Here is a 25,631-nt window from a genome sequence, read left to right on the forward strand (position 1 = left end):
CTATTCGTACCGGAACGTGATAGGTGAAACGAAATGAAAACCCATGACAAAGACAAGAATCAGAGGACGAGCCCATGAACCAAACAGATGAATCCTGTCTTTGGAGCATGTACTGAAATGAGGCGTAGCAGCTGGGCAAACCAGAACGAATCAGTGCATAAAAAACAAAATGCGACAGGATTTGAATTGGAGCGTAATAAGTGACAGAAATGATATGCCATGACAGAGACAAGATTCAACGACTGGACTGATGGTTACAACCAAGAATCCGTCTCTGGAGCATGTACTGAAATGAGGCGTAGCAGCTGGGCACAGCGGGACGAATCGGTGCATAAATAAATGCAACAGGATTCGAATCGGAGCGTAATAAGTGACAGAAATGATATCCCATGACAGAGACAAGATTCAATGACTGGACTGATGGTAACAATGAAGAATCCGTCTCTGGAGCATGTACTGAAATGAGGCGTAGCAGCTGGGCACACCAGAACGAATCGGTGCATAAAAAATGCGACAGGATTCGAATTGGAGTGTAATAAGTGACAGAAATGATATCCCATGACAGAGACAGGATTCAACGACTGGACTGTAGGTTACAAAGAATCCGTCTCTGGAGCATGTACCGAAATGAGGCGTAGCAGCTGGGCACACCAGGACGAATCGGTGCATAGAAGAATGCGACAGGATTCGAATTGGAGCGTAATAAGTGACAGAAATGGTATGCCATGACAAAGACAAGAATCAGGGACCGTGCGTGAACCTGCGAGTGACTCAGTCTCTGGAGCATGTAGAGAAATGAGGCCGAACCCTGGGGCACTTCAAAGCGAATCGGTGCACCAGAGGTGCGACAGGATTCGCGCCGGAGCGCGGCTAGTGACAGAAATGATTTGAAACGGTAGAAATGACTGGGACTGAAATGACTTGAAATGAGATGAAATGAGATACATAACATAACTGCATGAATGATGAGATATATTCGAACTGGAGCAGACCAACCGATACGTGCGGACTGCTTGCTTTGTCGTAACAAGCAGTCGGCTGTGAGTCGAACGATTCGACCGATACTAATAGAAGTATGAATGGTTTCGAATGCCGTACTTGCGAATGAATCGCCTGACGTGGCGTGATCGAACATGCCGAAAGGTGATAACGACTACATCGAAAGTAGAAACAGTGACATGAGTACGAGAGCCACAGTAAAACATTCGACCGAAAGGAAGTGAGCGGTTCGTGAGTTCAGGGAATGTTGATGGGACATTGTAATACATGAACTGAAAAGGGGGTGCCGAAGCCCTACCTGCGACAGCCGGCCCAACGTGTAACGACAAATTCGATGGGTATGACAACACTCCGACGGCGAAACCCACGGACGCTGATGAACGGGACGACGAGTTTGTCAAGACGGAGACGAACAACGCGGGAACTCACGAACAGGCTCACTGTGTCTGGTCTAGGATAGTCGGCCCTTGATATCTGACGTATCAGATATCGCGCACCGGAACCGACGAGGAGGATAGGCGAACGGGCTGGTTATATACTCCACCGGGCTCCTCCCATAATTTCAGGCCACCATACTGGCCTTTCTATATATATATATATATATATATATATATATATATATATATATATATATATATATATATATGTTATGCACTGCAGCTCACTGAATCACCTGCCTGCCTGAAAGTATATTTGAAAACGTACACCAGGAATGGCCTGCAGTCAGATATAGACTTGGCTAGACTAGAATGCAGTGAATATATATGTAGGAGACTGTACATATATTTTATGCACTGCAACTCACTGAATCACCTGCCTGCCTGAAAGTATATTTGAAAACGTACACCAGGAATGGCCTGCAGTCAGATATAGGCTTGGCTAGACTAGAATGCAGTGTATATATATATATATATATATATATATATATATATATATATATATATATATATATATATATATATATATATATGTAGGAGACTGTATATATATTTTATGCACTGCAGCTCGCTGAATCACCTGCTTGCCAGAAGTATATTAGAAACAGTACACCAGGAACAGCCTGCAGTGAGAGCTAGCTAAACTGGATACAGTGGATATATATATCTTATATAAAAGCCTGGATATATATATATATATATATATATATATATATATATACACATACACTAAATACACTGCAGCTAACTGAAATGCCTGCCTGCTCAATCTAAATGAAATTACACTCTCTCTCTCGGTCAACACCAGCAACACACTACACAGGGCCAACGTGCAGGTGGCCTTATATAGTGTGGGGCGTGGACTTAACCCCCAAAGCCCTGCCTTTGGCCAATTATGGCTCTCTTTGCTGATGGCGCTGTGATTGGCCAAAGCATGTGGGTCATAGTGCATGCTCAACCAATCATCAGACAGCAATGCACTGCAATGTTGCAGCGCATTATGGGGCGTGACACGCCGCTCGAATTTGGTGCGAATGCCCCATAATGTTCGTATTTCAATGATCGAACATCCAATGTTTGAGTCAAACTCATGTTTGACCCAAACATAAAGCTCATCCCTACTAATAATGACCTTACCAATGCACTATAATCAGAATGTTTACCGTGCTCTGATTTCAAGTCATCTGACCCTAACATGTGAGCAGATTATAGGTTATATAATCCATAATTTGATAATCCTCCTTTATTTTTACTAGAGATAGGTTTATAGTTATTCTATTATTCCTACGGATCTCCCTTGTGGTTTAAAGTAGACCTAAATTTTGATTTTAGGTTTTCGTAAACAGGCTGGCATAGGAATGGATCTATTGGCACTGGTAATGCCACTGCAACTGATGCCAGTAAGGGCACAGCTGAAGCATAGCTGATAATAAATATAGAGATATGGCAGTTCCAAAGGCATAATCAGCAGCTGCCTATGCAAACATAAGCTACTTTAGATATTCTGTGAATACCTCCTCGAGACAGATTTTGGCCAAGTGGCACAATGTCAAGCGGGTATGCACATACATGGAGGATTTTGACAAGTTTCAAATGGGGCTTATATGCCCATTTTGCACTGGGACCCTTTGCCATCTCTTCTTGCCACTGAACAAAAGATATACACATAAAATAAGTGCTGTAAAATGGCGCATACATTTATACAAGTACAATATATTAGTCTAGCAATTTATGTTAATAAAGTATTTTTTGGGCAAGGTATATATCAATAATTTCAGTGTGTGCAACTACTGAAAAAAAGTGAATGATAAAGACAAATATGTGGTAATCTTAGATGTTCTACTTACCCACGAGTAAAATATCACTTGTGTTTCACTGTTAGTAATTATTTGTGTGTGATCTTGAGGATTAAATATAATATATTTCTGAAATGTGAACAGATATTGACAATGTATAAACATCTGGTCAGACTTGCATTACTAATGCAGAAACAGTGTAAATTTGAAGGTTACAATATTGCAGACTATAATCTCCCCTTTCTTTATATACTTTAGCTATCTCATAAGTAAAGCAATGGCAAAGACCTATTACAGTGCATGTGATCATTTACAGGGGTGTCCAACCTGCGGCCCATGATCGTTATGAATGTGGCCCAACACAAATCATAAACATACTTAGAAATTTTGATATTCTTTTGGCAATATTTTGTCAAAGTGCGTTTACATTTCGCAAACACATACATTTGACAATGTCTCTTCACTGGGCTTTTATGAGTTTTATCTTACCAAAGAAATATATCCTACTCTTCACAATCATGCCTTATTTATGTCATCAGCAGCACTTACAGTATCTCACAAAAAGTGAGTATACCCCTCACATTTTTGTAAATATTTTATTATATCTTTTCATGTGACGACACTGAATAAGTGACACTTTTCTATGGTGTAAGTTTACTGTCCCCTCAAAATAACTCAAAACAGCCATTAATGTCTAAACCACTGGCAACAAAAGCGAGTACACCCCTAAGTGAAAATTTCCAAATTGGGCCCAAAGTGTCAATATTTTGTGTGGCCACCATTATTTTCCAGCACTGCCTTAACCCTCTTGGGCATGGAGTTCACCAGAGCTTCACAGATTACCACTGGAGTCCTCATCAGACCACAGGACATGGTTCCAGTAATCCATGTCCTTAGTCTGCTGTCTTCAGCAAAGCATTTGCTTTCTTGTGCATCATCTGTAGAAGAGGCTTTCTTCTGGGAGGGGACAGCAAATGTACACTGTTGTACAAGGTGTACACTCACTACTTTACATTGTAGCAAAGTGTCATTTCTTCAGTGTTGTCACATGAAAAGGTATAATGAAGTATTTACAAAAATGTGAGGGGTGTACTCACTTTTGTGAGATACTGTATATTTGTGAGCAACTATTTTCAAGGATTAAGCACACAAAGGGCAAAATTAGAACCAAAATATCTGATGAGCACCTTGGGTGGGGGGAGGGGGGGGCAGCTTGTCAGTGCTCAGACCATACGCCGCACACTGCATCAAATTGGTCTGCATGGCTGTCGTCCCAGAAGGAAGTCACTTTTAAAGATGATGCACAAGACAGCCCGCAAACAGTTTGCTGAAGACAAGCAGACTAAGGACATGGATTACTGGAACCATGTCCTTTGGTCTGATGAGACCAAAATAAACTGAGAATTGCTACTACATCCATCCAACCAGATACTGATGCGTTAGTTTATCAAAAACACTGTCAAAATATTATACTACTTTATGTTGCCCTCTTTTACTTTTGTAATAAAAAAAATTAAAAAATTACAAAAAAATTATGTTTTATTACTCAGATAGATACATTATCTATATCAGCGATCATTATCTTGTGATCTGCCCGACCGTTTCTGCTCATCAGCTATCTTTATTGCTAGTGTATATTATGTGTGGCCCAAGACAATTCTTCTTCTTCCAATGTGACCCAGGAAACTCAACAGGTTACACACCCCTGATTTACAGCCATTTATAGGTCTTCAGTGCATTTTGAGTTAGTCAGCAAATGTATATCTGTGTACCTAGGTAATGGCAATTTCATAAAGAAATCTGAAATGTTAACACAAAAGAGGGATAGCTATTAGTTAAATCTGTTCATGTATAGTGCACCAATATATCTATCAATTTTTTAATCGAATTTCTTTACTGTATATAGTACCAACACATTTTTTAGCACTTTACAAAGTATAAAGGCCAATCATATTAGTCGCCACCACCCAATAAGGCATTAAGGTGAACAAACACTTGGCAGTGACTGGCCCCCCAACCCCCCCGTGTTTTATTTACCTGAGCCCTGGCACTTGACCCACGGGGACACGCTGTCTCTCTGCCCAGGGGTTATCGGCTCTTGATTGGATAGATTGATAGCAGAGCAACCATTGGTGCTGTTGTCAATCAAATCCAATGACGCGGGAGCCGGGGGGTGGGGCAGAGTCCTGCATTCGGCCTCTATGGACGCCAAATGCTGGACTCGGGAGTGCGCCTGCAAGGTAATCCCCGGGGAGAGCGCTTCTACTAGGGGGTTATCTGATGTGGGGAGGAGCCATGAGTGCTGCCGGGGGACCCCAGAAGAGCAGGTTCGGAGCCACTCTGTGCAAAACGAGCTGCACAGTGGAGGCAAGTATGATTAAAAAAAAGAACCCTTACAATCACTTTAAGCATGGGTGAGAACTCTGGCTTAAATCTAGTTCTAACCAGGTCCATTTTACATTAGCTAAGCATCTACACTAAATATTTATGTTAACGTTAACTGTAGGGTTTACTGGAACAATTTAGATCAGACCTAGGTCAGCGTCATACATAACAATTTGTGTTGTTACCTGAAGACCAAATTCTCCATTAAGCTCAGCAGTACAGACTGGTGTTTCAGATCCTGTGGTCCAGTCCCAAATACAGACTTTCTGCAAAAAACATATAAAATAAAATATAATCTACATCATTAAAGAGAATCTGTCAGAAGGTGCCTGTGTGAAAAGCATGAGAAGCGGCACAGGGAGGATACTCATGGTGAAACTATGCTTAGCCCACACAGAGCAAAAGAACATGTTCACTTTAACTTAGCCATCTTTAGCAGCATATACGTCCCTTCTTTTGCACCCCTGCTGCTCTGTTCAGCTGCTGGGAGCAACGAAAAGTTTTGTGTAAGCTACAACAGGCATTCAAGTCAAACTGGGACTTTTGAGCTTATATAATAAAAGAACAAGTTTCAAGAAGTGGAAACTGCATTTTTTTTTAATTCTACATACACCCCTGCTACATTTATACACTTATCTCAGCGTTTAACTAATGCCTGGAAAGCTTTGATATTGAAAGATTTGTCAGTACGCTTGAAACATCCTAGGACAGTCTGCATAATTTCGTCATCAGAAAGAATAGGCTCTTGTGCAATTTCACAACAGGTTACGCATCGCTCATCCAGGAACAGGCGTTCCCTGTTCACAGGAATGAAGGTAGGGATGGTCACTGATGGATGTATTGCCATCTTTGAAACGATTGCACCATTCAAATGTCTTACTGCGACTGAGCATCTCATCACCGTATTTTGCTTGAAGTATTCTGTAGATATTGGCGGGTTTTACATCTTCATTGACAAGAAACGTTATTGCCACATGCTGTTCCATGCACGCACTAACACTGTTGTCTGCCATCTTGATTAATGGTCTCTGGACTGGACCTCGACATGGGCGCTGCCTATCAGTAATAAGACACACTTGCCACTTACTACTGCATGAGTACCACCACGCAATCATCCCTTTTTAAAATGTAAAATGTAAAATTAAAAGTCCCAGTTTAACTTGAACGCCCCTCATATGACTTGCCAGAGTCATACTTACACAGGGCTATGAACTTCCAATGTGACACCACTGAAGTCTAGTGCTGTCACATAGAGTAAGTTATATGCTCATTCATATACAGAAGCATCTGAAGACAGCAGAGAGGGAGTGAAGGAAAGGTAAGTATTTGCTAGGTAGGGGTGGGCAATTAAGGTGCATCTGTCACATACAAAGAAAGGTCACAATCAGTAATGTATTCCCTCTGCCAGCAATCTACCAAATCAAACCCTGTAGTGGCAAATCAGCCAGTAGGAATTTGCCCTAATATAAGATGGCACAGACTTTCTGCATGACCCTTAGGCTTAAAGTGGAGTTCCACCCAAAAATGGAACTTCTGCTTTAAGTGCAGGTGACCCCCTGACATGCCACATTTGGCATCTTATTCTTTTGGGGGGGAGGGGCGGATACCCTCTTTTTAGAGGGATCGAGCTCCCATTTCCTCCCGGGAAACCACGACGCTGGAAGCAAGTTCACCTCTCCGTCTTGGCAATCATCTGGGACACGTCACAAGTTTAGCCGCATTTGCATTTAGAAGCGTTTATTTTTCAAATATTAAAAAATGGATCTCCATTACAAATTTCCTAGTAAACAAAACATGGATAAATGTGAGTTACCGCATTTACGTAAGTTTACAAGCTGTTACAGGCATTTGCTGTTTTAAAGCGGTAGTAAACCCGCTAATGTTTTTTTTTTTTTTTTTTAACCACCTGCAAAGCAAAAGGCATAATGAGCTAGTATGCACCGCATACTAGCTCATTATGAAATACTTACCTTAGAACGAGGCCCCGACATCTGGCCCGATCCACGCTGAGGGAGCTGACATGCTCCCTCTGCGTTTCTTCTGGGTATCGTGGTTCCGGCGCTGTGAGTGGCCGGAGGCGCGATATCGTCACTCCCGCGCATGCGCGCAGGAGATTTCATCCCGGCCGGTCGGCCACTGCCGGATTTTCAGCCGAGAATCCCCTTGTGCGCATGCACCGCTGCAGTCAGTGGCGCATACCGAGAGGAATATCTCCTAAACCGTACAGGTTTAGGAGATATTTTTTTTACCTACAGGTAAGCCTTATTATAGGCTTTCATGTAGGTAAAAGTAAAAAAAAAAGACTATACAACCACTTTAAATGCCTCTAAACATCTGTCCTAAACTCAACTGCCTGGAAACAACTATAAATGACCATGTGACTATGTACTAATAAGATAACAGAGGAGAGTTCAGGGGCAGCTGAAAAAAATGCCCAACTGCTCCTAAACGTCCATTTACCAGCAGCAGTGTACATGAAGTCTAAGGGCAATGGTATCATCATAATGTAGGGCATCTATAACCCACATCAAATATGAAAGATGAACACTCACTGAACCCAAATTAATGTAGGAAGGGGTACGTATGAATAATCTAGAAAGCAAAAGTGAATGGATGAGGAGATCTCTTCAACAATTAATGGCTCGATTGGTTAAAATATATTTTGAGTGTTTTTTATATATATATATATATATATATATATATATATATATATTTAATAAAATACCATGTACATGAAAATCTGATCGCATTATACCTGAACTGTTCCTCCTCCAATAGTAGCCAAGTACTTTGCATTCTGTGACATGGCTATGGCAACTACTCCCCCTTCTGGATGACTCTGGAATATCGTATGAACAGGGATGCTGCAAAACACAAGATGGAAATGATAATAATACAGATAATTATTGGCATAAACCTCCATTATTTTGAGCACCGAGAGCCAACAAGAGTTGAACATTAAAATCACATGGCTGGAAATAACAACTCTTATTGCAAATACAGCTTAGTGAATTAGCTTGTATTTCTCATGTATGTCATACCCAGTCTTTTTGTATCAAGTATATTATTTAAAGTAAGAAGATAACCTAGGGATGAATAGCAGAACAAGATGAATTTAACTAGACAAAACTTGGCTAGAATAAGATGCTTTTTTTTGCTGAAAGGGTCAAAATTGGTATTACAGTTTTGGAAGGATGCCGATGGCCTGGGTCACCTTTCAGCATCTTACTATACAGTATCTGAGGCTCCAGCTATGAATGTTCTGCATTCTGCACTTTAGTTACCACTTATCAGTCTTACCCCATTGATTGAATTAGGACCTCTTTCTTCCTGAAGGATTTTTAATTTGTTTTACATGATAGAGATGGCAGTAGTAAATGATATATCCTATTCAAGGCAGGGGAGGTTATAACCGAGAATTCTGGTGATGAGGCAATTCCTCTGGAATCCTCAAGCAAGTGGGGTTCAGCCCAACTATACCTGAAATAAGTAACCTAAAGTAATTTGAAATATTACTTTTTGGTAGATTGACCACTGGAATGGAATGCCTGTAAACAAAATATGATCTAGTGAATATAGTGTACATTGAATTGGTATACTGTTACAGAAAGCTATTATAATCATTTGGCTTACTGAAGGGGACCACCTAACTTAGTCCTTGGATGACATGATAGGGACATCAGATGGTGCCACTGGACATCAGGGTAACCTCTGTACATCTTTCTGTTTAGGGGCAAACTTCTAGTAACCTCCAGTATGTTCCACACCATGGTGAATAGACAGCCTTGTTAGTGAAATCAGAAGTATTCACAGCTTTCGGTCCCTGTTTATTAATGCACCCATGGCATGCATGGAAGTTCAACCACTGTACCTACTGGAGGCTCTACGGAAAAAACAATTGTTGCATCACTATAAGTGTTACAGATATATAGCGTATGCCATATACAGTATCTCACAAAAGTGCATGTACCCCTCATATTTTTGTAAATATTTTATTATATGTTTTCATGTGACAACACTGAAGACATTACACTTTGCTACAATGTGAAGTAGTGAGTGTACAGCTTATATAACAGTGTAAATTTGCTTTCCCTTCCAAATAACTCAGCCATTAATGTCTAAACCGCTGACAACAAAAGTGAGTACACCCCTAAGTGAAAATGTCCAAATTGGGCCCAATTAGCCATTTTCCCTCCCCGGTGTCATGTGACTCGTTTGTGTGACAAGGTCTCGGGTGTGAATGGGGAGAAGGTTAAATTTGTTGCTAAATGTGCTGCTATCGCTCTCACTCTCTCATACTAGTCATACTGGAAGTTCAACATGGCACCTCATGGCAAAGAACTCTCGGAGGATCTGAAAATAGAATTGCTGCTCTACATAGAGATGGCCTAGGCTATAAGAAAATTGCCAAGACCCTTGCTGAAACTGAGCTGCAGCACGGTGGCCAAGACCATACAGCGGTTTAATAGGACATGTTCCACTCAGAACAGGCCTTTCCATGGACGACCAAAGAAGTTGCTTGCACATGCTCAGCATCATATATAGAGGTTGTCTTTGGGAAATAGAGGTATGAGTTCTGCCAGCATTGCTGCAGAGGTTGAAGGGGTGGGGGGTCAGCTTTTCAGTGCTCAGACTACGCCGCACACTGCATCAAATTGGTCTGCATGACTGACGTCCCAGAAGGACCCTCTTCTAAAGATGATGCACAAGAAAGCCGCAAACAGTTTGCTGAAGACAAGTATACTAAGGACATGGATTACTGGAACCATGTCCTGTGGTCTGATTAGACCAAAATAAACTTATTTGGTTCTAACGATGTCAAGCATGTGTGGCAGCATCCAGGTGAGGAGTACAAAGACAAGTGTGTCTTGCCTACAGTAAAGCATGGTGGTGGGAGTGTCAGGGTCTGGGGCTGCATGAGTGCTGCCGGCACTGGGGAGCTACATTTCATTGAGGGAACCATGTACTGTGACATACTGAAGCAGAGCATGATCCCCTCCCTTCGGAGACTGGGCCGCAGGGCAGTATTGCAACATGATAACGACCCCAAACACACCTCCAAGATGACCACTGCCTTGCTAAAGAAGCTGAGGGTAAAGGTGATGGACTGGCCAAGCATGTCTCCAGATCTAAACCCTATTGAGAATCTGTGGGGCATCCTCAAATGGAAGGTGGAAGAGCGCAAGGTCTCTAACATCCACCAGCTCCGTGATGTTGTCATGGAGGAGTGGAAGAGGACTCCAGTGGCAACCTGTGAAGCTCTGGTGAACTCCATGCCCAAGAGGGTTAAGGCAGTGCTAGAAAATAATGGTGGCAACACAAAATATTGACACTTTGGGCCCAATTTGGACATTTTCACTTTTAAGGGGACAGTAAACTTACACTGTTATACAAGCTGTACACTCACTACTTTACATCGTAGCGAAGTGTAATTTCTTCAGTGTTGTCACATGAAAAGATATAATAAAATATTTACAAAAATGTGAGGGTGTAATCACTTTTGTGAGATACTGTATATACTAATATCCCAATACGGTAAACAGTCCCCAGTATTTTGTTTTAGTGCAAATGGTATAGTAGCTTACAAGTCATGGTTTGGTAACATACAATGTGTATAATGTTGCTCCTTGGATGGCATGAAAGAATATTTTGAGTATTGTCTGTAACTTTTATATATTGGAACCAAATACTTTATGCTCTAAATCAGCCATTCTCAACCAGGGTTCCGTGGAACCCTAGGTTTCCTCCAGAGGTGGCTAGGGGTTCCTTGAGCTGTGGCTGATTTACCTCCTGTTGATGGTGCCTACATAGTTCCTAGCCAATGCCACTTGGAGGAGCCAGTGGTATGAGACCAATGATCTTTATAGCTCTCTGTTCTTACACTGACCACCAAAGTAAGGGGCATTGTTCCCACTGACCTCCAATGAATGGGTTTTATCAGGGGTTCCCCCCGAGACCTGAAAATAATTTTAAGGGTTCCCCTGGGTAAAAAGGTTGAGAGAGGCTGCTCTAAATCAATATTCAGCTCAGCAACACATGAAACAGGTAAATACTGATAGCCTGCTTTGCTAATATTGGTTTGCTTCACAATATGGTGATGTCTGATGTGCGAAGGTAATAGATATGGCCATGCTTTAACCACTTTTATCGCTGTTATAAACTGCTGACTTCAAAGCTAACAATACAATTAGTGAATTTATTAAAGAAGAACTCCTGGAAGCACATATTTGCCAAAACTGTCCCCTTAAAGCCCCACAGAAATTTCAGAGGAACAACAGTCTTCACTGTCCAAGAACAGGTAATGTATTGAGATCTACATAGTGGATGATAAAATCCAGAATTCCTGTGTGGCTGCTCCCCTACTCCCCATTTCTGGTATAAATCTGCACCCTCTTCATATCCCACAATGTAGACTGTTCATACTTACCCAACATAGTTATTAGATGTTGCTATGCATAAAGCAATTTTTCGATCAGCAGCACCAATAGAAAAATATTTGCTAACAGAGATGCAGAGGATACTTAAGTTTACATTACTTCTTTGTTTTTCCTGGAAACTGTAGTGAGCCAAGGGAGATAATTTTTATGGAAAATTGTACTTGCATATATTTACAGAATGATCGTGCAAATGTTTACTGAATGTTGGGCTGAATCTGGAGTTCTTCTTTAAGGATCTCCCCAAACCATATAATAGTACTAGAATAAAAATTCCAGATTTAAGTTTCGTCACATGCTTTCTTCCAAATAAAAGATAGTATCCAACTTGCCTTTTTGTTTTTTGATGATGCAACTGCATTTATTTGAAGTAGTCTTGTATCAGCAACAAATGATGCCAGTGAATATACTGGTACTTTACAACCATGTCGGAGGTTATATTATTACAGAATAAAGCATACAGTTGACCTTACCCAGAAAATGAATCCCATACAATGATAAGACTCTCTGGTCCGCAATCAGCTGTAGCAATCCATCTCCTGTCTTCACTCACACACATGCAAGAAATGCAACTGCAGTGCCCCTGTAGGAGTATAGGGAGGTTATTTAATCACCAGTAAAACTAGACACTAATTCAGGAAATATGTAAAATCTGGATAAGCAGGTTAGATCCAAACCTCAGGCTAAAGCGGCGTACACGCGATCAAACAATCCGGTGGAAAACAATCTGCCCGTGTGTGGGCTCCGGCAGACTTTTTTTACCCAAACGTCTGGCAGACTAAGAAAGTAGTTTTGCACATAAATATGTCCGCCGGACTCGGATTTCGGCGGACAATACGGCCGTGTGTGTGCTACTCCGCCGTACTTTTGAAATGAACTGACTTTTCCCGCCCGGAGAAAAGTCCGTTCATTTTGAGCGCGGTTCCAGGTAGCTGGGACCAGCGAAGGAGGCGTCGCTGGTCCCGTCACCTGGTATGGAGTTAAAGGGGAAGCCCTACGCCGAAAAAACAGCGTGGGGGTCCCCCCCAGGTCCATATCAGACCCTTATCCGAGCACGCTACCCGGCAGGTCAGGAAAGGGGGTGGGGACGAGCGAGCGCCCCCCCCCCCCTCTTGAGCTGTGCCAGGCCACGTGCCCTCAACATGGGGGGGTGCTTTGGGGAAGGGGGGCGCGTGGGCCCCCCACCCCAAAACACCTTGTCCTCATGTTGATGAGGACAAGGGCCTCTTGCTGACAACCCTGGCCATTGGTTGTTGGGGTCTGCGGACGGGAGGCTTATCGGAATCCGTGAGCCCCCTTTAATAAGGGGGCCCCCGGATCCCGGCCCCCCACCCTATGTGAATGAGTATGGGGTACAATGTACCCCTACCCATTCACCTGTGAAAAAAATGTAAAAAAAACACAACACACAAGGGTTAAAATAGTTTATTGCACAGCTCCGGGGGTCTTCTTCCATCTTCGGGGGTCTTCTCGCCGCACTCCTCCGCTATCTTCTGCTAGCTCTTTTACTAGCGGAGGAGCCCGGCTTTCTTCTTTGCCGCCGCCCTCTTCTTCTGACTTCGGGGGGTCTTGTCCCCCTCTTCGGGGGTCTTGTCCCCCTCTTCGGTTCTTCTTGCTGGGCCACCGCGCCTTCTTCTAGCTTTTTTACAAGCGGTGGCCCGGTCTTCTGTCGCCGCTGTCTTCTGTTCTTCTGTTCTCTTCTTCTCTTCTTGAGCTGTTGCCTCATCGCTGTCTCTGGTCACAATGGCGGCGTGCGGCGACTTATATAGGGACATCGCCGGATGATGTCCCCGCCCATTATGATGTCACAGTCACGCTTGTAAAAGAGCTACATTGTAGCCCATACTCATTCACATAGGGTGGGGGGCCGGGATCTGGGGGCCCCCTTATTAAAGGGGGCTCACGGATTCCGATAAGCCTCCCGCCCGCAGACCCCGACAACCAACGGCCAGGGTTGTCGGGAAGAGGCCCTTATCCTCATCAACATGGGGACAAGGTGCTTTGGGGTGGGGGGGCGCGTGGCCCCCCCTTCCCCATAGCACCCCCCCATGTTGAGGGCACGTGGCCTGGTATGGCTCAGGAGGGGGGGGGCTCTCGCTCGTCCCCACCCCCTTTCCTGACCGGCCGGGTAGCGTGCTCAGATAAGGGTCTGATATGGACCTAGGGGGGATCCCCATGCCGTTTTTCGGTGTAGGGCTTCCCCTTTAACTCCATACCAGGTAACGGGGCCAGCGACGCCTCCTTCGCTGGTCCCGGCTACCTGGAGCCGCCCTCAAAATGAGCGGACTTTCCTCCGTGTGTGTGGGCGAGTCCGTTCATTTCAAAAGTACGGCGGATAGTCTGGCGGTACGGCAGATAGTTTGGCGGACTAAGTCCGCCGGACCTAGTCCGCCGCAAAAGTGTGTGGGCAGGTACCGTGTGTGGGCAGGTAGCTCGTTCGGAAAGTCCGGCTATTTGTCCGCCAGACTAAGTCCACCGGATAGTCTGATACGTGTGTACGCGGCATAAGATGTAAAGCTAGAGAACTGATTTACATACACTGAAGCATCTAAGTTTGAAGGTATGGCTATAGAGGTGAGGAAATGAAACCTGACTGGTTGCCATTTTCCCACAGATGTGTCCATCAGTGCCTTAATAGATTGCCTATAAAATTCCACAACCTTTTGGAGGTCAATATATGTTTTCAAATATGATTTACTAAAGCCTATCCATCTTTAACTTTAATTGTGTAGAGGCCCAAGAATAAAACTGTAATATATAGTAGCTCCCTAGATATGGTCGCTGCATTTGTTTTCTTTTTTCAAACTCTTTTTCCGTTATTTTCACCTGGTGATTTGCACTTCCTATTCTAGGGTGACAACACTTACTCTCTGTGCTCGATGGAGCAGCAGTATTGTCAGCCTAGGCTAGACTGATTTGATCTGGACTACAAACTGCTTCCCCTTCTTAATCTCCATAACATAGGTGGAGGATGTTCTGCAGTTCACAGATAGAACTGGGAAGTCTGATCATATTTTTTGAGATTTCAGGTCAGTACACAGGAATTTACAAGTATATTGGATTTCTGGCCGGATCAACAAGTATTTTTCTGCAATTGCACTCTGAAAAAATAATATAATATATGGCATTTTTGCTTTAAGTATTAGATGTTTTTTTAATTACTATTTGTGAGTGGAATACTATTTAAATTAAAGTTTAAAGAAGAATGGTGCCTATTTTACATACAATAATACAACATACCGCATAAATGTAACTGATATATCCAATTCATACCTGTAGGTGGCGCTGGCGGTTATGAGTGAAGTCGTGAATGACAGCTGTGTGAGCACAGACATAAACAAGCATTTGATGCTCTTCATCATGAAGATTGTAAACAGGGATATTATTGTTCATGCCAAAGGACCATACTAGATTCTGCACAAAGAAAACAGACATACAAAAGAGGTCAAACATTTAGTTACGATTCAATCATTCTGCTGCCCCTGTGTTGCCCAGTGCAAACATACACATGAATGTTCGACTAGACTGAATCAAGCAACCCTGTTCTGAAGCATGCAAGCTGCTTTAGTTACCAAGTCTGCCCACCTGCTTTTTAAATTTTTATTTTAAATACACAACAGGAGTAAAGGCTGTCACATATTGTTTGAAGCTGTAGGTGTCCTCCCTTGCAATTCAACAAGTCGATTATTTTTATTTTTTTGGAAAATTATATTTATTAAAATTTTTCAAAGTAATGTATAAAACAAAGCCTATTGGGCATACCCAGGCTCACTTATGCCGCGTACACACGACTGAACTTCCTGGCAGAAAAGTTCCAACGGTCTTCCCGACGGACTTTCGAAAGAAAGTTCTCGCCCACACACGAACGGACTAAAGTCCGTTCGAAAGTCCATTCGTTTTGAACGTGATGACGTACGACGGGACTAGAAAAGGAAGTTAAATAGCCAGTAGCCAATAGCTGCCCTTGGTCCCCCGTCGGACCAGCATACAGACAAACGGTTTTCCTGATAGGAATTGAGTCCGTCGGACAGATTTGAAACATGTTCTATTTCTAGGTCCGTCTGAATTTTTTAAAGAAAAATTATCAGATTATCCCAAACACGAATGGAAAATCCGACGGAATGATTTGGTTGGACCTATTCTGCCGGAAAGTCCAGTCGTGTGTACGCGGCATTACACAAAAAATAAGAAAAAAAACAAAAGAACCTAGTTAACCAAAATACCTAAAACAAATGGTACGCTCTAACTGCAAGTGAAGGCTGAAATGTTTGGACTTTTACCAATTAATATAGTCGGTCCTCCTCCCAAACATCCTACAAAGCATGAGTCATAGAATGATAAAATGCACCCCTTCCCCAATCCCAGCCAACCGGAGCATCTCCCTAGAATAAAACATAACTGCAGAGTTCCCCTGCCGATGTCAACTGTGAGTAGTTGACTGAATATGAACGAGTCTTCCGGGGGGAATCAGCATTAGTATAGGGGAAATCCACCCAAATGTTCCACACTTTATGAATTTTCTTGGCACAGCCTCTAGACAAGTATGTCGTTGTATATAATGAAAGGGCTGAATTAATCAAATGTTTCCACAAGTTAATTGATGGAGCAGAGGGGGATTTCCATCGTAGGTTGATGGCTTTTACGAGCATAGTAAAGTAGTATCCCTAAGAGGGTTCTAACCGCCCGGCTCTGGGCCAGAGGATTTACAAGTCCCAGTAAGCATACGTCCACTGTCAATGGGATTTGGATTGTAGTGACTGCCAGAATAGTCGCAGTAACCCCAGTCCAAAAGGTCTAAACCAGGGAACATTTCCAAATTATAGGTATAAAGTAGGAAACCAGGTGGGAAAAGGAGTACTCCCATATTTCCTCCCACACCTCCGAGTCCAGTGTGGGGAAGTCCGTCACCCATTTAGCTTTCAGAGCATCTAGCATATTGGGCAATAACATTTTATTTATGCTAGACAAGTGCTTGGGTAGAGAATCATCCCTGAGTGCCTCCTTCAGACTTGAAGTGCAGAGGGCCACCTGGGACTTTGCAAATTGGGTATGAAAGGCATGTCCAAGTTGCATAAACCTAAACATATTTTTGTTTTAGCTCATCAAATGTATGTAGTCGGCCCCCGGTACATATTTGACCCACATATTTAATACCTTTGAGTGCCTACACTCTAGGATCAGGTATTGACATGAATTCTGATGGCTTCAGATCATACCAAAGAGGGTTATGTGGTGAAATGTGTCCAGGGGGCATAGGACGTAGAGAATTAGCTGCTAGCCTTGCTTTCACAACAGTTTTCATGGCCCCCTGTCAAAGAAAAAGGCGCTCTGGGTCCACGGTAAATTAGGCTTCTTATCGCTTTGTAGGAGCCCAAGTAGGCCGCCTCCAGAACCACTGCTGCATTGGATTAGTCTGTGACAAGCCAATTGTGTGCATGGGACAACAAGGCAGCTAGGAAATATTTATGAAGATCAGGACAAGCCAGACCTCCTTCCCCCCAGGGTCTTTGCTGCACTGTCAATTAAAATCTTGGCTGGCATGGGCCCCAAAAAAAGGAGGATAATATTTATGAGGTGAAATAAATGTGTCCACACAGGGGAATACTGAAGAACATTTAGGAATACTGGTAAAAGTTTTATCTTAAATAAATTGATTCTCCCAATAAGAGATAAAGGGAGATGAGCCCAGGCCTTCAGTCTATCCCTCAAAACTTTTAACTGTTGTGCTAGATTCAATGCACAATAATCAAGGGAGGATGATGAAATATAAATGCATTTTGTCGATCCATAGTAGTGGGAGATTTGGGTGAGCTAAAGACTTGTCCCAGTTAACTTTAAGACTGGAGCAGTCAGTGAAACCGACGAGAACCCACAGGGCCTCCCGAAGAGAGGGGCTGGGGTCGTTTAAAAACAGAACAAGGTCATCCGCGTACATGGCAAGTTTTCCATGGATGGTACCAACTTGGATGCCCTTGACCTGGTCAAAAGCCAATTATTCAATCAAATTTTGTAAAGGGAGCTGGATAGAAACGTGTTGGCCATACAGTCACTGTACCCAATCAGATACAGCCACTGTTCAGGTATTCTGACAGCCACTAGAGTCTATTGTCAAAACACAATAGCCAGCAGGGAGTATTCCTCCATCCTTGCTGTTTATTATTCGTGGAGAATTGTATGCATGTATGGCCACCTTAAAGTGGAGTTCCACCCAAAAGTGAAAGTTCCGCTTCCTGGCCTCCTCACCCCCTTACAGCGGAAGTTCTCCTCTCCCCCTCCCTCCCTGCAATCTTCTGGGACACAAGAGCAGAGCAAAGGTGAGTGCCCATGCCACGCAGCCTTCCCTGTGTGCCTGAATAGGAGGAGCGGGGGGGGGGGGGAGACTGCACATAGTGGAATTGATTTTTCCATATTACTCCATTCAACCACTGAATGTCTGCAGGGGGGAGAGGAGGAGAGGTGTTCATTCTGCAGCTGCAAGGAGGAATATGGAAAAATCAATTCCACTATCTATGTGCAGTCTCCCCACCACTCCTCCTATCTAACGTCTTCTGCATCCCCTCTACTCTCCGGCCCCTCCTTATGCGCCCTGGCTTCGCCCCTCTGTGCGCTCCCTGGCCCGGCCCCTACTGCTCTCCAGCCCCTACTGCTCTTCAGCCCCTCCGTGTGCTCACTGGCTGCACCCCTTTTGCTCTCCAGCCCCTCCTTGTGCTCCCTGGCTCCGCCCCTCCTTGTACTCCCTTTCTCCACGCCTCCTGCTCTTCAGCCCCTCCCTTTGCTCCCTGGCTCCGCCCCTCCTGCTCTCCAGCCCAATCTTGTCCTCCCTGGCTCCACCCCTATTTCGCTAGCACCCCCTGCTCTCTCCAATTCTTTCGGCCTCCCCTCTCAAGCTCCCCCCCAGCACTCTCCACCCCTCACCCTTAGCACTATCTGGCCCCCAGCACTCTCCACCCTACACCCCCTGTGGCGCTCTCTGGCCCCCAGCACTCTTCACCTTCCAACCTCAGCACTCTCCACCCTCCACCCCCTAGCTCTATCTTACCCCCAGCACTCTCCACCCTCCACCCCCTAGCTCTCTCTTACCCCCAGCACTCTCCACCCTCCACCCCCAGCACTCTCCACCCCCACCACTCTCTGGCCCCCACCACTCTCCACCCCCCACCCCCCAGCAATCCCTGGCCCCCAGCACTCTGTCCCCCAGCACTCTCCGCCCCCCACCCCCAGCAATCTTTGGCCCCCAGCACTCTCTGCCCCCCACCCCCCAGCAATCCCTGGCCCCCAGCACTCTCCACCCCCACCCCCAGTACTCTCCGCCCCCCACCCCCCAGCAATCTCTGGCCCCCACTCCCCAGCACTCTGCCCCCACCCCCCATTACTCTCTGGCCCCCAGCACTCTCCGCCCCCCCATCCCCCAGCACTCTCTGGTCCCCACCCCCCAGCACTCTCTGGCCCCCAGCACTCTCTGCCCCCACCCCCCAGTACTCTCTGGCCCCCAGCACTCTCCGTCCCCCACCCCCCAGTACTCTCTGGCCCCCAGCACTCTCCGCCCCCACCCCCCAGCACTCTCTGGCCTCCACCCCCCAGTACTCTCTGGCCCCCAGCACTCTCCGCCCCCCACCCCCCAGCATTCTCTGGCCCCCAGCACTCTCCAGCCCCCACCCCCCAGCACTCTCCGGTCCCCACCCCCCAGCACTCTCCAGCTCCTCCCTGCTCTTTGCCCCCCCCAGGGGCTGCAGACAGGGACAGATCTCTAGATCTCTCTTGCCCCCTTTCCCTCACTCCCCTCTTTCTCACCTCCCCTCTCTCTCTTACCCCCTCTCTCCCCCTTTCTCTCTTACCCACCTCTCCCTCCCCCTTTCACCACACTCCTCTCTCTTACCCCTTCCCATCCCTCTCTCTCTCCCTTTCCTCCCTCTCTCCTCTCCCTCTCTCTCTTCGTGGAGAATTCTATGCATGTATGGCCACCTTAAAGTGGAGTTCCACCCAAAAGTGAAAGTTCTGCTTCCTGGCCTCCTCACCCCCTTACAGCGGAAGTTCTCCTCTCCCCCTCCCTCCCTGCAATCTTCTGGGATATGTCACAAGAGCAGAGCAAAGGTGAGTGCCCATGCCGCGCAGCCTTCCCTGTGTGCCTGAATAGGAGGAGCGGGGGGGGAGGGTGCACATAGTGGAATTAATTTTTCCATATTACTCCATTCAACCACTGAATGTCTGCAGGGAGGAGAGGAGAAGTGATCATTCAGCAGCTGCATGGAGGAATATGGAAAAATCAATTCCACTATCTATGTGCAGTCTCCCCACCACTCCTCCTATCTAATGTCTTCTGCATCCCCTCTACTCTCCGGCCCATCCTTATGCGCCCTGGCTCCGCCCCTCTGTGCGCTCCCTGGCCCGGCCCCTACTGCTCTCCAGCCCCTACTGCTCTCCAGCCCCTCCGTGTGCTCACTGGCTGTACCCCTTCTGCTCTCCAGCCCCTCCTTGTGCTCCCTGGCTCCGCCCCTCCTTGTACTCCCTTTCTCCACGCCTCCTGCTCTTCAGCCCCTCCCTTTGCTCCCTGGCTCCGCCCCTCCTGCTCTCCTGCCCAATCTTGTCCTCCCTGGCTCCACCCCCATTTCGCTAGCACCCCCTGCTCTCTCCAATTCTTTCGGCCTCCCCTCTCAAGCTCCCCCCAGCACTCTCCACCCCCCACCCTTAGCACTATCTGGCCCCCAGCACTCTCCACCCTACACCCCCTGCACTCTCCACCCCCAGCACTCTCCACCCTCCACCCCCAGCACTCTCCACCCTCCACCCCCTAGCTCTATCTTACCCCCAGCACTCTCCACCTTCCACCCCCAGCACTCTCCACCCTCCACCCCCTAGCTCTCTCTTACCCCTAGCACTCTCCACCCTCCACCCCCAGCACTCTCCACCCCCACCACTCTCTGGCCCCCAGCACTCTCTGCCCCCCATCCCCCAGCACTCTCTGGCCCCCACCCCCGAGCACTCTCTGGCCCCCAGCACTCTCTGCCCCCCACCCCCCAGTACTCTCTGGCCCCCAGCACTCTCCGCCCCCCACCCCCCAGCAATCCCTGGCCCCCAGCACTTTCCACCCCCCAGCACTCTCCACCCCCACTCCCCAGTACTCTCCGCCCCCCACCCCCCAGCAATCTCTGGCCCCCACCCCCCAGCACTCTGCCCCCCACCCCCCAGTACTCTCTGGCCCTCAGCACTCTCCGCCCCCCACCCCCCAGCAATCCCTGGCCCCCAGCACTCTCCGCCCCCACCCCCCAGTACTCTCTGGCCCCCAGCACTCTCCGCCCCCCCACCCCCCAGTACTCTCTGGCCCCCAGCACTCTCCGCCCCCCACCCCCCAGCACTCTCTGGCCTCCACCCCCCAGTACTCTCTGGCCCCCAGCACTCTCCGCCCCCACCCCCCAGCATTCTCTGTCCCCCAGCACTCTCCAGCCCCCACCCCCCAGCACTCTCCGGTCCCCACCCCCCAGCACTATCCAGCTCCTCCCTGCTCTTTGCCCCCCCAGGGGCTGCAGACAGGGACAGATCTCTAGATCTCTCTTGCCCCCTTTCCCTCACCCCCTCTTTCTCACCTCCCCCTCTCTCTCTTACCACCTCTTTCTCTTACCCTATATCCCTCCCCCCTCTCTCTCTTACCCTCTCCCCCTCTCTCTCTTACCCCCCTCTCCCTCCCCCTCTCACCACACTCCTCTCTCTTACCTCTTCCCACCCCTCTCTCTCTCTCCCTTTCCTCCCTCTCTCCCCTCCCTCCTTCTCCTCTCTCTCTCTCCCTCCCTCTCTCCCCCTCCCTTCCTTCCCTTCCTTCCCTCCCTCCCCCCTCCCTTCCTTCCCTCCCTCGTGCCTTCCCTCCCTCCTCCCTTCCCTTCCTCTCTCCTCCCTTCCCCTCTCCTCCCTTCCTTCCCTCCCTTCCTTCCCTCTCTTCCCCCTCCCTCCTCCCTTCCCTCCCTCTCTCCTCCCTTCCCTCTCTCCCTTCCTTCCCTCCCTCCCCTCCCTTCCTTCCCTCTTTCTCTCCCCTCCCTTCCTTCCCTCCCTCTCTCCCCCCTCCCTTCCTTCCCTCTCTCCCCCCTCTCTCCCCTCCCTCTCTCCCTCCCTTCCTCTCTCCTCCCTTCCCCTCCCTTCCTCTCTCCTCCCCTCCCTCGCTCCCTTCCTTCCCTCCCTCTCTCCTCCCTCTCTCCTCCCTTCCCTCCCTTTCCTCTCTCCCTCTCTCTCCCTCCCTCTCTCTCTCTCTCCCTCCCTTCTCCCTCTTTCTCCCTTTCTACCTTCCCTCTTTCTCCCTCTCTACCTTCCCTCTTTATCCCTCTCTACCCTCCCTCTCCCCCTTTTGCACACCCTTTCTCTACCCCTCCCTCTCTCTCCTCCCTCTCTCTCCCCCTCCCCCCCTCTCTCTCCCCCTTTTGTGCACCCTTTCTCTACCCCTCTCTCATCCCCCTCTCTGCCTCCCTCTCGGTCACCCACTCTCCCTCCCCTCTCACTCACAATGCCTTGCTCCCCTCCCTCTCTCTTTCCCTCCCCCTATCTCTCAAAATCTCTCCCTCCCCTCCTCTCTGTCTCCCTTCCCCTCTCTTGCTCCCCCTGCGCTGTGCTGGGATCCCCCCACTCTACTTCCTCTGGGGATGTGGAATGGCTCAGTGACATCCCCTCCCCATTCTCCCAAGACACAAGAAATTCTTAGAGGGGCCCAGATGTTTTAATGGTTGCATATGTCTGATGGATGAGGAGGGTGCCCTGGAAGTGGTGCCGATGACCTATGTGCTAGATCTTTGCATCTTTTTGCAGCCATTTTTATTGCCATTCACACCAGGAAACATATGCCTTCCAGACGCTATAATAAATTACTCTGGAAGCTGGCTTCCTTGCATTAATCAAGGTACATATCACTGAGCCTGAAAGCCCACGATTCTTCAGAATGTGGGTTTCAATAGCCAAACCATTAAATTTAGCGTTTGTAAGGTAGGGTGGAACACTGGTCCCTGTGATAAGCAGGTCTGGATGTGGTGGTAGGGTCCATAGGGCCCCACCGCCATTTTTACGATCACTGCATACCAAGATCTTCTGGGCCACGCTGGGGCCACAAGAGCTACAGACTTCCTTTCCTGCTTGATCCTGCAAAGAAGTCGGGGTAGCAGCAGAATAGGAAAGAATGCATAAATCAGTGAGAACTGATCCCACGGAGTCAGCAATGCATCTGTTTAGTATGCAAGTGGATCCCTTGTTCTTGACATAAAGTTGTCAACTTTGTTGTTGAACCTGGATGCCAACAGATCTATGTCCCGGATCCCTCATCTTTGGCATATAGCCCGGAAGATGTCGGGGTGAAGAGACCATTCCACTAGAAACAACTGCTGGTGAGTTAAGAAGTCTGCCTACCAATACTCTACCCCTGGAGTGAAGATTGCTGATATGCATGGCACATGCTTTTCTGCCCAGGCTAGGATATGGCTTACCTCTCCCTGGGCTGCATGACTTCTGGTGCCCCCTTGGTGATTGATATAAGCCACTGCTTCTGTTTCTCGCAGGAATATAAGGACATGCGTCTCCTGCGGCGGGCCAGGTGGGTTAGAGAACCCTCATGAGTGGTCTTTGGTTGTTGGCTGTTGGGGTAGGGGGAGGCCCCCCTCCCCCCCCCTTTTTTTTGTTGTTTGCCCCTTGTTTCGTACATAACTAATCTTCCCTACCTCTGTTTCCCTTTCTTTCTCGACTGGGACCGACGTCAGTCCAACCTTACCTTTTTCTTTTCCTGTTTACCTAAGCTCTTTCTTCTAGTCTTTATTTCTTTACCTATGTTAAATAAAATCTCGTGAGATTTCAGAAGGAGGACGCCGGTCACGTGACGAGGGCGTGTCCGAAATTGTCATTTTGAAAGTGGGCAGGCAGCTCTATCTGCCATTACCACTATAGCACACGAGGCAAGAGGAAGGAAAACAAAGAGGACACTCAATGAGCATGTACGAGATGGAGCGGTGGATGCTGGGAGCTCAGCGTCATCGCATCCAGGAAGTAAATGCCTGTGGGCTTCAAACGCCCACAGTGAAAATGGAAACCGCCGGACTGCTTTTTTAAAAGTTTTCCTTAGCAATGAAATCGTCACGCCGGGGGTTAAAAAGACGCCGATCGTGACTGCAAAGACACCGTAGGAATCGCCCACCAGTGACACAGGTAACATTTTAAAAAAACGGCAGCGGAATCCTGCTTTAACTGCTGCGTTGGGTCCCGTTTGGGGTCTGCAAGTAGGTCGGTCGTATGTCTAGTGTAATCCCTATTCATATGTAAATGATGTTTTATCTGCAAAGTTTTTGTTATTTACTGGGTACAAGTGTGTCAAATGCTTGTAAAGGTTTATTGTTGACTTATTGTGTTTGGTCTGTTGTGTTCAATGCTCTTCTAAATGAAAAAAAAAGATATAAGCCACTGCTGTGGCATTGTCAGATTGGATCCTGACAGGACAATTCCGCAACGTGAATGTCAAGGCCTTTAGGGCTAGGTACGCTGCCCGAATCTCTAGAATGCTGATGGGCAAGGTCCTTTCGGTTCTGGACCATTTCCCTTGGACAGTTGTCTCTTCCAGGACCGCTCCCCAACCCGAAAGGCTGGCATCTGTTGTTACTACCTTCCAGGTAACTGGTAAGAAGGATTTCCCCTTCTGCAGATTCTCGGGTATCAACCACCAACTGAGGTTCTGGCACACTTTTGGTGACAAATGCATTGGAAAATCTAGCGCCTGGACCTTCTTGTTCCAGGCAGACAGGATACTGTTTTGCAGCAGTCTCGATTGAAACTGAACATAGGGAACCACTTCGAATGAAGCCACCATCTTTCCCAACAATCTCATGCAAAGACGAATAGAAGGATCGTTCTTCGCTCTGACCACCTGAACCAGCACCTTTATGGCGCCGATCTTTGCCGGGGGTAAAAACACCCTCTTCTGGGTTGTTTCTATAACCAGACCCAAGTACTCTAGTCTTCTTACTGGCTTTAAAGAAAATTTCTCTAGGTTGAGGACCCAACCTGGGTATTGCAGGTAGTTGACTGTGGTGATCATGCTTTGGTCTAAGCAGGCTACTGACCGATCTATCAAGAGCAGGTCGTCTAGGTAAGCTATAATTGTTATACCTTTGGCCCTTAATCTGGCCAGAGGAGGGGCCAGGACCTTTGTAAACACCCGAGGTGCAGTAGCTAGACCAAAAAGGCAGAGCTACAAACTGAAAATGAAGGTTTTCCACTTTGAAATGCAGACATTTTTGATGAGCGGGGTAGATAGGTACATGCAGGTATGCATCCTTGATGTCGATTGATGCCAAAAGTTCTCCTCCTTGTAGGATGGAGACTACTGATCGGATTGATTCCAAACGAAAAGAGCGAATTCTCAGGATAGGGTATGCCTATATATCACGAATAATGTAAAAGTGAATGTAATAGATGGCATCACTAAGGGAGCTAGGGAGGAGGTGCAATTCTTAATGGGTAGAGCACCAAAGGGATGACATTACAGGCGCTTTTTTTTAACGCTAAAGCACCTGAAAAACGCATGAAAAACGCCAGAAAAACACCCTAGTGTGAAAGGGGTCTAAGGG

General features: G+C 46.9%; 1 protein-coding gene across 1 annotated transcript in view; it reads right to left on the reverse strand.

Annotated features, from left to right (window-relative positions):
• The window catches only part of CFAP251 (cilia and flagella associated protein 251), a 164,544-nt gene that overhangs the window by 108,299 nt on the left and 30,614 nt on the right, over nucleotides 1-25,631 (reverse strand). Inside the window, exons 5-9 of the mRNA XM_077461962.1 lie at nucleotides 15,325-15,465; nucleotides 12,525-12,634; nucleotides 8,373-8,481; nucleotides 5,803-5,883; nucleotides 3,284-3,361 (exon numbers count right to left, since the gene is read on the reverse strand). Coding sequence (XP_077318088.1) covers nucleotides 3,284-3,361; nucleotides 5,803-5,883; nucleotides 8,373-8,481; nucleotides 12,525-12,634; nucleotides 15,325-15,465 — 519 coding nt within the window. The remainder of the gene's footprint in view (nucleotides 1-3,283; nucleotides 3,362-5,802; nucleotides 5,884-8,372; nucleotides 8,482-12,524; nucleotides 12,635-15,324; nucleotides 15,466-25,631) is intronic.

The sequence above is a fragment of the Lithobates pipiens genome, unplaced genomic scaffold (genome assembly GCF_037356315.1).
Source record: "Lithobates pipiens isolate NorthernLeopardFrog02 unplaced genomic scaffold, aLitPip1_a1.2 Scaffold_3, whole genome shotgun sequence".
NCBI lineage: Eukaryota > Metazoa > Chordata > Amphibia > Anura > Ranidae > Lithobates > Lithobates pipiens.